Source organism: Phascolarctos cinereus, unplaced genomic scaffold (genome assembly GCF_003287225.1).
Source record: "Phascolarctos cinereus isolate Bilbo 61053 unplaced genomic scaffold, phaCin_HiC Scaffold_3;HRSCAF=262, whole genome shotgun sequence".
Taxonomy (NCBI): Eukaryota; Metazoa; Chordata; class Mammalia; order Diprotodontia; family Phascolarctidae; genus Phascolarctos; species Phascolarctos cinereus.
This window is the reverse complement of record NW_027555736.1, coordinates 105,965,503-105,976,087: the sequence shown is the minus strand read 5'-3', so window position 1 is coordinate 105,976,087 and position 10,585 is coordinate 105,965,503. Positions and strand designations below refer to the sequence as shown.

The window sequence follows — 10,585 nt, the reverse complement described above, 5'->3', positions numbered from 1 at the left end:
TCTGGATTGTTTCTGTCAATTGATATTATTAACAAATTGCTTTAAAAGTTGTTATTTTGATATTACAAAAATGTCTAAAGCCACTTAGCTCCAAATCCTCGTTTCTGTTAATAGTACTGTTTTATTCATTAAACACATTTGGACTTTGATTTTGCATATTCTGATTCCCTTACCTTCTATATGCAGTCTGTCCTGAGAGTTTGTCTCTTGAAACCAGTTCCCTTTTACATGCTTGATGTCCCTGTTCGGCTTTAAGCTCTCATTTTTAACCTGGACTATTGGCAGTATATATTTCTAAAGTAAATTCAAGCACAGCTGTGAATGAATATGTCACTCTCCTCAGAAACGAATAGTAGCTTCTCATTACCTCCTGAGTAAAGTCTTAAATAAATTTGGCATTCTAGGTTCCTAACTTTATCTTCTACTTCCTCATTCCCTTAAGTGTGACCTGCATTTTTGCTTTTCTTTGGGTGATATTATTCAAAACTTACTCATGCCAGTACTAAATTATATTAAGACTTCCTTGAACCCACAAGCCGAAAGTCATTTCTTTTCCTTTCCTGAGCTCCTACAATTTCTCATAGCAGGTATATCTTGCTTTATTATAAAACAATTATGTGTTTGTGTTTTATTTCTCATTCTGGAATGTAGGTTCATTCAGAGAAGGGACTATCTTTATTCATGTTAGTATTCTCTACATGATAAGTATTCAGTGAGTTTGTTGAATGAAATTTAACTATGATTCTTTAGAAACTGGGAACCACAAGCCCCGTTGGGGACTCAAACAATGTTATAGCCAGCCATGGAACTTGTCTACAACACAACCACATCTACCCACTGATTACAGCTCAGTACTGCAATCCATCTCCCAGCTGTGCAGACTCCCAACTTTTCCCCTTATGAGCCTAGCAGCAGCTCCTCATAGTAGTTATAACCTGAGCTGGACTGCAGCACTTAAGGTGTTATTAGGTATGCCCTCTAGTATACACATTTTTTTTTAAAAAAAGGTTTATTTTTATTAATAGAGGTACATAATCAAAAAAGTTTGAAGACCACCACTTTGGAAAACAAGTACATAAGTGGGGAAAAAAATGGTGCATTAAGAAGCAGAATAGAGATAGAAATAGGACCTGTGATTTCATTGGCGTAGGGAACTTGCTCTGCACGTCAGCACTTTCTCTGTAACCTATTGTCTTACAGTTGTGCATTCAGAGCTTTAAATGGTTCACCGAGTATCATACAGCTGGTATATGTTAGAAGTGGGGGTTAAACTTGGCTTAACCATTATACTATGGTTAAGTGCAATTCCACTGAAGACTTTGCAGCGATAACTCATTGTGGCATGGAGATGGAGCAGGTCCTACACCAAGTTGGAAAGGTTTTAAATCTTACCTGTACTTAACTAAGGACCAAATTTTTGACAGCCCTGAAGACAATCAATTATAGTGGGTCTGTGATCTATGATCTATCAAAGGAGTATCCATAATGACAAGAAATCATAGATCCTTGAAATAATGGTAAAACTTTTTTTTCTTGAATGTTTTCTTTAATAAGACATTACAGCATGCAACTGAGCCTCCAGTGTGTCAGTTAACAGGGGTTATAGTCATATGAAAGAGTGGAAACAAACAACAATTAAATGTGTTATAGAATATTCAACTTACAAAAATATTTAGTTAGGGCTCTGAAATTTGAAGATTTTCCCCTATCGAAGATTTAACTCAACAATAACCAAAAAAAAGAATAGCTGGTAGAACAATTCACATATTAAGTCTGAGAATTAAAGGTTTTGTGCAAGATAAATGCAGCAATTTTTCCTACCACTGTGATACAGCTTTAAATGTGGTTCTTTAGCTTCTCATAATGAATTGAATACAAACATAAAAACCTTTTAGTAAAAAATTATACAATTAACTGAAAGAAAAACAAATTCAAAGAGAATGATTTTTTAAAAATAAAAAACACCAAACATTGAAAAATCATATACTCAGAATACTTCCTTTTAACTGAAATTAACCAGCATAACACCCAGCACATGAATAAAGGCAGAACTCTAGCATTCTGGTAAATCACTGTTAAGATATCATATAACAAATAGTCATATAACATTTAGGGAATAGAAAAGGGTACTAAAAGATTTTCCTTTGGTCAGGTGGACAACAAGAGTTTTCTTATGAACTATCTCCATCAGATCATTAGTTCTTTCCCTTAGAGCCTCATTTTAAACAGTAATAATACATACAATGTAGATGATGCAGAACTGTAGGAAGAATCTGCAATGACAGAAGGATACAATCTGATGTCCATAAAATCTGGTTACTAGTGTGTGCTACTGTCCCCCTAAGTGTATATTTGAATACTGTTCTTCCTATTACATTTTTAAAAAATCAGATCAGTTAAAATGGACTCTATTAACAAATTTAATCTCTCTGTTGTGATGAGAATAAATTAAGAAGCAATTTCTAAACATAGCCTCTCTTCACCTGGCAGGATTTAACTTCATTTGAATTCTCTTCTCCACAAATACTTTTAACATACCTATAAAACAAGTCTATGGGTGTAAAACTGTTCACAAAACTGTTCTTAGACCCTTAATCCAAATTCATTGTATATGGCCTTTAAGAGTTTAAAATAATACCAAAATACACTCTTAAAAGCAATGATACTATATGGATACTTAGCTTGAGTATATCATTCCATTCTTCCTATTAATGACATTTACAAAACACAAAAGTAGCCCATTTAAACTAATTCACTTATCAATTATTTTGGCAAATATTTAAAATAATCCTTTCAGAAGTTTAACCTTCAAATTAAAACCACCTAGAATAATTTTGAAAGAGACTGAATTATTATAGACTGAAGACAGACCAGTTTATAGTTATAAATTTTCCAAACTTAATCTTACATAAAATGGTTAAATAATTTTTCACCTCGCTCATAATGGCAGATACATACTTTAGAACCTTATTTTTTACAAGGAAAACTCTGTTCCTTCGATCATTTACCAAATACTTGTAAGCTGTTCTTTAACCAATAATTTAATTTATATCCAATTCAGAGCCAGCAAGAAAAGGATTATTTTGTCAAATTTGTTTTCTTTAGAACCTGTCCCAAGTTGTTTTCAGTACTGATACACCCAATACAGGCACAACTGAAGAAAGGGGGAATGGCACATAATTTTTAAGAAGTTTTACTAAATGAACCTACAAATTAAAATATTTATCAAGTTTATAATGACAGCAGTTAATCAATGCTTCTTTTGTTTCATTAGCAGGCTACCTAAAATAATACGACAGGAATATATGTATTGAGTGAGTCTGCTTTAGTTTGAATATGGTGAAGCTTTTTATGAATTTATTTTCATGTGTGTGTTTCCTGAGCTCCTTTACTGAACACATCAAGACTGTTGTATATACTATTAGTATGGTGTCAAAAGAAGAAAGCAGTGGGTTATGAAGTTACAAGAATATACTTTATTCTAACAACCAAACTGTCGTGAATAGTATGAGATGTTATAATGAATTCAGGCTCTAGTTGTGGTCTACCCTGGCTAAGGAAGAATTAATACCATTTTTAAAACGTGATCAATTTACCTCATTGGTAGAATGAGGCCTAATGCGTTTAATGTTTTATTTTGAAAAATTGCCTTGATGAGGAGCCAAGATAGTAGAGCCAGAAATCCAACTGAATTATCTTAATATTCCCCTCAAAAAAACCTTTAATGCCTCAAATTGAATTCATGAGCAACAGAGCCAAAAAAAGGTTGAGGTGAGATAATTTTCCAGCCTAAGACACTGAGGAGGCTTGTAGGAGAGCTCTGTTACACTGGGGTAGGGGGTGTTGGACTGGAGTGCATGTGAGTGGTAGCACTAGTGGCTGGCTAGCAGCAGCTTTGGGAGCTCTTGGTAAGGAGGTCTGACAACTGGTCAGAAAGATTGCAGGGGACCTTTTGCTGGTTGGCACCTGGGTGCAGGGTCTGATGCTGTTTGGCAGCCCTACTGCCTGTACACCATTCTGGGTTTCAGTTTTAGGGCAGAGAAGAGTGTTTATGGTCAATCACAAGGGAGCAGGGGCCCTTGGTTGCAATTCTAGGGCCAAAAGGAGTGTTAGTACTTGTGGTTACAAGGAAGCAGGTGCTCTTCCTGAGTAAAGACTAGAGGGCAGACCGAGACAGCAGTGACCATACCTCTCCCTGGATCACCCCACCCTGGAAACACCAAAAACTTGCAGACCTGCTAGCTAGTTCTGAAAACAGCAACAGGAAAAAATCTGAAGCTTGGGACATTGCCTCTTCACCCCAAGGTGAGCAAAGCGCAACTGTAACATAAAGTTCAAAGTTCAGAAATAGGCTGAAAAAATGAGCAAACCACCACCACCACAACAACAAAAAACTTGTGGCAGGGAAGACAAGACAAACTCAGAAGACAAGTAAAAATACCTGTAAACAAAGCCTCAAAGGGAAAAAAAAAGGCTAATTGATCACAAGCCCAACAAGAATTCCTGGAAGAATTAAAGAAAGATATAAGAGTGGTAGAGGAAAAATTGGGAAAAGAAATGAGAGTGATACAAGAAAATTGTGATAAGAGAACAGCTTGGTAAAAGAGGCAGAAAATATCACTTTTAAAAACAGAATTAGCCTAATGGTAAAACAGGTACAAAAATTTGCTGAAGAAAAATAACTTAAAAAGCAGAATGGGCCAAATGGAAAAAAAAAAAGAGGTACACAAGCTCACTGAAGAAAACAATTCCTTAAAAATTAAAATTGGGCAAGTGGAAGCTAATGACTCCACAAGACACCACAAAACAATATAATAAAGTCAAAAGAATAAAAAAAATAGAAAATGTGAACTATCAGAAAAACAGCTGACATGGAAAACAGATCAAGGAAAGAAAATCTGAGAATTATTGGATTACATACATATAACCTATATCAAATTGCTTGCCTTTTTTAAGAAGAGGGGAGGGGAAGAGAGGAGGGAAATTTGAATCTCAAAATTTTATAAAAATTAATGCTAAAATTGTCTTTACATACAATTGAGAAAAATACTATTGAAAAATTATTGTACTAACTAAAAGCCATGATTGAAAAAAATAGCCTAGATTCATATATCAAGAAATTTAAAGGAAAACTGCCCTGATATTTCATAAACAGAGGGTGAAATAGAAATTGAAAGAATCCACTGGTCACCTCCTAAAAGAGATCCCAAAATGAAAAATCCCAGGAATATTACAGCCAATTCCAAAGCTCCCAGTCAAGAAGAAAATATTGCAAGCAGCCAGAAAGAAACAATTCAGATATTATGAAGCCACAGTCAATATCACACAAGATGTAGTGGCTTCCATATTAAAATAAAGCAGGGTTTGGAATATGATATTCCAGAGGGCAAAGCAGCTAGGATTATAACCACAAGTCACCTACCCAGCAAAACTGAGTATAATCTTTCAGGGAAAAAAAATGAATATTAAATGAAATAGAACACTTTCAAGCATTTCTGATGAAAAGAGCAGAGGCACAAAAAATACTGGGAAAAAACCCTTAAAAAAACTATGCCCAAAGGGCTATAAAAATATGCATACCCTTTTACCCAGCAATACCACTATTAGTTCTGTATCCCAAAGAGATCATAAAAAAGAGGAAAGGACCCACATGTACAAAAATATTTATAGCAGCTCTTTTTGTGGTGGCAAAGAATTGGAAATTGAGGGGATGCCCATCATTTGAGGAATGGCTGAACAAGTTGTGGTATATGAATGTAATGAAATGTTATTGTGCTATAAGAAATGATGAGCAAGTATATTACAGAAAAACCTGGAATTCTATGAACTCATGCTGAGTGAAGGAGAACATTGCATACAGTGACAGCAACATTGTATGATGACCAACTTTGATAGACTTAACTCTTCTTAGCAATGCATTGATCTAAGACAGTTCCAAAAGACTCATGATGGAAAATGCTATCCACATCCAGAGAAAGAACTGTGAAGTCTGAATGCAGATCAAAGCATCTAGATTCTCTTTTTCTTTCTTGTGGTTTTTCCCTTTTGTTCTGATTCTTCTTTCAAAACATGACTAATGTGGAAATATGTCTAATGTGATTGTACATGTATAGCTTATATCAAATTGTTTGCCATCTTGGGGAGGAAAGAGGGGGGAAATTTGGAACTCAAAATCTTGTAAAAATGAACATTGAACAACTGCCCTGATATCTTAGATCCAAAGTGTAAAATAGAAATGGAGGAATCCACTGATCACTCCCTGACAGAGATCCCAAAATGAAAACTCCCAAGAATATTACAGCCAAATTCCAGAGCTTCCAGGTCAAAGAGAAAATACTTCAAGCAGCCAGAAAGAAACAATTCCAATATTATGGAGCCACAGTCAGTTATCACACAAGATTTAGCAGCATTTTGGAAGGCAAAGGAGCTAGGATTACAGACAAGAATAACCTACCAGCAAAACTGAATATATAATCCTTCAGGGGGGAAAATGGATATTTCATGAAATAGAGGACTTTCAAGCATTCCTAATGAAAAGACGGTGAATTAAGATTTGACATTCAAGCACAGAACTCAAGAGAAGCATAAAAAGGTAAACATGAAAGAGAAATTATAGTGAGCTCAATAAAGTGAATTTTTGTACCTCTTTTACCATTAGGGCCAACTCTGTTTTTGAAGGTATTATTTTCTTTGGTAATTGTTGCGCCTCTTTTACCAAACTATTACTCTTTTCATAATTTTCTTGCATCACTTTCATTTCTTTTCCCAATTTTTCCTCTACCACTCTTATCTCTTTAACTCTTCCTGGAATTCTTTTTGGGTTTGTGTCCAATTGGCCCCTTTTTAAGGCTTTGTTTATAGATGTTTCCACAGTGTTGTCTTCTGAGTGTGTGTCTTAGTCTTCCCTGTCACCTTAGTAGCTTTTTATGGTCAATTTTTTGTTTGTTTATTTTTCCAGCTATTTGTGGGAAATTGGTACACTAATGAACTGTTGTGAACTGGTCTAACCATTCTAGAGAACAATTGGAACTACACCAAAAGGGTTATATAATTATGTATACTCTTTCGCCCAGAAATACCACTACTAGGTCTGCATCTAAGAAATAAAAGAAAAGGACCTATATATAGAAAAATATTTATTGCAGTTCTTTTTGTGGTGGCAAAAAAATTGGAAATAGAGGTGTCCCTCAGTTGGGGAATGGCCGAACAAGTTGTGGTATATGATTGTCAATAACAGCAATAGGACGACTATGAAAGACTTAGTTATTCTGACAAATACAATGATCCAAGACAATTTGAAAGGACTCATGTTGAAAATTGCTATCTACTTCCACAGAGAGAACTGATGAAGTCTGAGGGCAAATTGAAGTATGATTTTCTCACTTTATTTTTCTTGCCTTTTTTTTTTTTTTGGTAACATGGCTAATCTGGAAACATATTTTGCATGATTTCACATGTATGATGTTTATCATATTGCTTGCCTTCTCAGTGGAGTAGGGGAAGGATTTGTGGGATGCAGAGAATTTCAAACTTAATTTTAAAAAAGGTTGAAAATAAATAATAAAATAAAAACAACAAACAAACATTAGAACCTAAAAATGTTTATGCTTTAGATATGAGTGAAAAAAGTTCTCTTGTTTATCAAATAAAGCAACTCACATTTTTTCCGTTAAAAAAAAAAGAAAAATTGCCTTAATTTTCCATATTATACTTGAGAAAGTGTCCATTGGGTAAATGAATAAAATAGATCTTGTTTACTTTCCATTGAGACAATAGTCTTTTTTTAAAAATATGCTTTAATAATATGCTTTTTATTATTCGTTTTCAAATATATCATCTACTTCTCTCAGAATAATAAAAAGGAGAAAAAACAGTTCAGAAAACTAATCAACACATCATCTAATCTGATATGTACAGTTTTCCACACCCATAGTACCCTCCTTCTTCAATGAAAGGATCAAGGAACATTCTCTTCTTTGGAGCCCAGCTTCATCATAATTTCACAACATTCACTTGATTTTGTTCTTTCCAATGACATTGCTATAGCCAGAGTGTAGATGTTTTTGTGGTTCTGCTAACTTCATTTTGTATTGTAAAATAGAAATCTTTCCCTACTTCTCTGTTTCTTTCATATTCATCATTTCTCACAGTGTAGCACTATTCCACTCCCAACTGATGGACACATACTTTGTTTTCTGTTCTTTCCAACTACAAAAAGTCATGCTAATATTTTTGATATACATAGAAACTTTTTATCATTTACTGTCTTGATGCCTTTTACTAAGATCTCTGGGTTAAAAAGTGTGGACATTTTAATTACTTTCTTAGTATAGCATACTGCAAATACTTAATCTTGCTTACTCTTAAACAGAGACACTCTGATAGTTTTTTAAAATCACTTTTATTAAGTAAGTACAGAATTTACATTTTTACAATCTTTTTGGGAAGAGATAAATAATTTCAACTAAGGGTAGATTTTAAGGGGAAAAAAACCCAGTATTTTGTTTTTCTCTCACTGAAGAAAAGAAATTTCAAATGCCTGAGAACAGAGATTTCTTCATGACATTTGATATCTTCTGCCTCACATATTTTGCCAGCATTTCTACATATGAATAAGTGCAGGAAATGTTTTCATTCTTAATCTTTCAACTTCAGCCTGTAAAATTGAAATCTGTTCATACTGCTCTTTTGAAATATCTATTAGCTTTTGTTGTTGTATTGTAGCCTCAAAACGTTTCCTGGAAATCTTTTCACAAGTCAGCTTAACCTCTGTTTCAAAAAACAACAAAGTGGAATCACTGTCTAAAATATTGAGGAAATGTCATTTGTCATGACGAGTTTTAATAACATTTTCAAATATATCAAGAACTTCATTAACTGATATTACAAAATGGTAAACTGATGTGCAGCTTTTAAATCTGCTAGCCAACTTTTTAACTTTAGAAGGGTAATTTTATCATATCCCACAATTGGTAAAAATTGGCTTACCAATTGATTGACAGATGTTTTTTCTTTCAGAGACACACACCAACTCTTCATGTAGATTGCAGCTTAGAACATAATTTGCTAAATCTTGTTGATTGTTGATTTTTCTCAGTTTCTTGAGTAACTGTTTTTGGCCTTCCACATCTCTTTTGTGGGTCTAGAAATTTTATCATGACACCATCACCCCCCCCAAAGAAAAAATATGTGAAAAAGGCATTGGAACTTATTATGTGAGGATGCTATTAAAAAGCTTAACCATATTCTTTTATGTGTGAATTATCATTGACATAATTTCAATCAAAATACTCTGGAATAACCCTGAAAATTGAAGCAATAAGAGTAAAAAAATTGAACATCATCTTAGCCCAAAATGACTTTGTATTTACTTTGTGTAGGATGCTTAGGAAAGATTACAAACATTTTATCAGACGTAAGTTTTTCAAGTACTAACGCCATCCAGTTGGCTCTGAATGTCTGAACTATAGGATTGATGGATACAAGGTCACTCACTCAATGACACTTATCACAAACAAGTTGCTGAGGTGATTATAATATATTACCAGGTTTCCCGGACTAGCGATAGATTATGATTGCAGAACTGAAATTCCCTGCTCTCTAATCCTTCTCTTTGCCTAATGTGATCTCTAATCTCTGTTCTCTTTCATCCCTCACCATTCTCCCAGTTAATCAGCTTTACTCTGGCTTCTTTCTTTTTTCCATCTTATGACTGGAATGCCCTCCCTCCTCACCTCTGCATCACAGAATCTCTCTCTTCAAACCACAACTCAAGTACCACCTTCGACATCTGAAATCTTTCTTGATCCCCACCAACTGCTAGGGCCCTGCCTGCCTAACTTTGTATTGAAATATTTTCTCTTTATTTGTATTTTCTTTATATGTATTCTGTATATACTTACATATATTCTTATGTCCCATAGTATAATGTAAGCTCCTTAAGAGAAGAGGTTGTTTCATTCTTTGTATTTGCATCCCCAGTCTGGCATATGTAGGTGCTTAATTAATGGTTGTTGATTATTTTTTCATTCACTCAATTCTCCCCTTTGCCACATCTCAAAATCCCTCTACCTACATATATTCTCCTCCTTTGCTCCAGACTCCCATGAAAATTTGACCAAGGTCAAACCCTATATTTGTGCCCTTGATTCCAACCCCTGCCTTTTTTCCTCTTGTTGCTTGCCCCATAGATCTTTCTTACTTATGGGCTTCTTCCTAGCTGTCCATTAACACATATCTCTCATTCTTAGAATTTGTTTATATGACCCTGTCATCCATTCAAGCTATTGTCCTGTGTCTCTTTTTCCTTTTCACTGCAAAATTCCTAGAAAGTTGCCCACATTGCTATCTACACTTACTTTCCAACCACTTTCATTCTTGCTCTCTTCCCTCTTCTCCCAGCTCTACTCAAAGGTTGCCAATAATCTCTTCACTATTAAATTTAAGGGCCTTTCCTTAGTCATTGTATTCCTTGATCTCTTTTCAACTATTGACTCTATTGATTACCCTCTTTTGGATACTGTCTCTTCCTTTGGTATGTGGGGTGTTGCTCTCTCCTGGTTCTTTTAATTGTCTGCTCTTTTGT

General features: G+C 34.5%; 1 protein-coding gene across 1 annotated transcript in view; it reads right to left on the bottom strand.

Annotated features, from left to right (window-relative positions):
• Window positions 1-8,382: 8,382 nt before the first annotated feature.
• The window catches only part of LOC110209593 (cilia- and flagella-associated protein 43-like), a 180,952-nt gene continuing 178,749 nt past the window's right edge, over window positions 8,383-10,585 (bottom strand). Inside the window, exons 38-39 of the mRNA XM_078151617.1 lie at window positions 8,989-9,142; window positions 8,383-8,769 (exon numbers count right to left, since the gene is read on the bottom strand). Of these exons, the coding sequence (XP_078007743.1) occupies window positions 8,603-8,769; window positions 8,989-9,142 (321 nt within the window). The 3' untranslated portion in view covers window positions 8,383-8,602. The remainder of the gene's footprint in view (window positions 8,770-8,988; window positions 9,143-10,585) is intronic.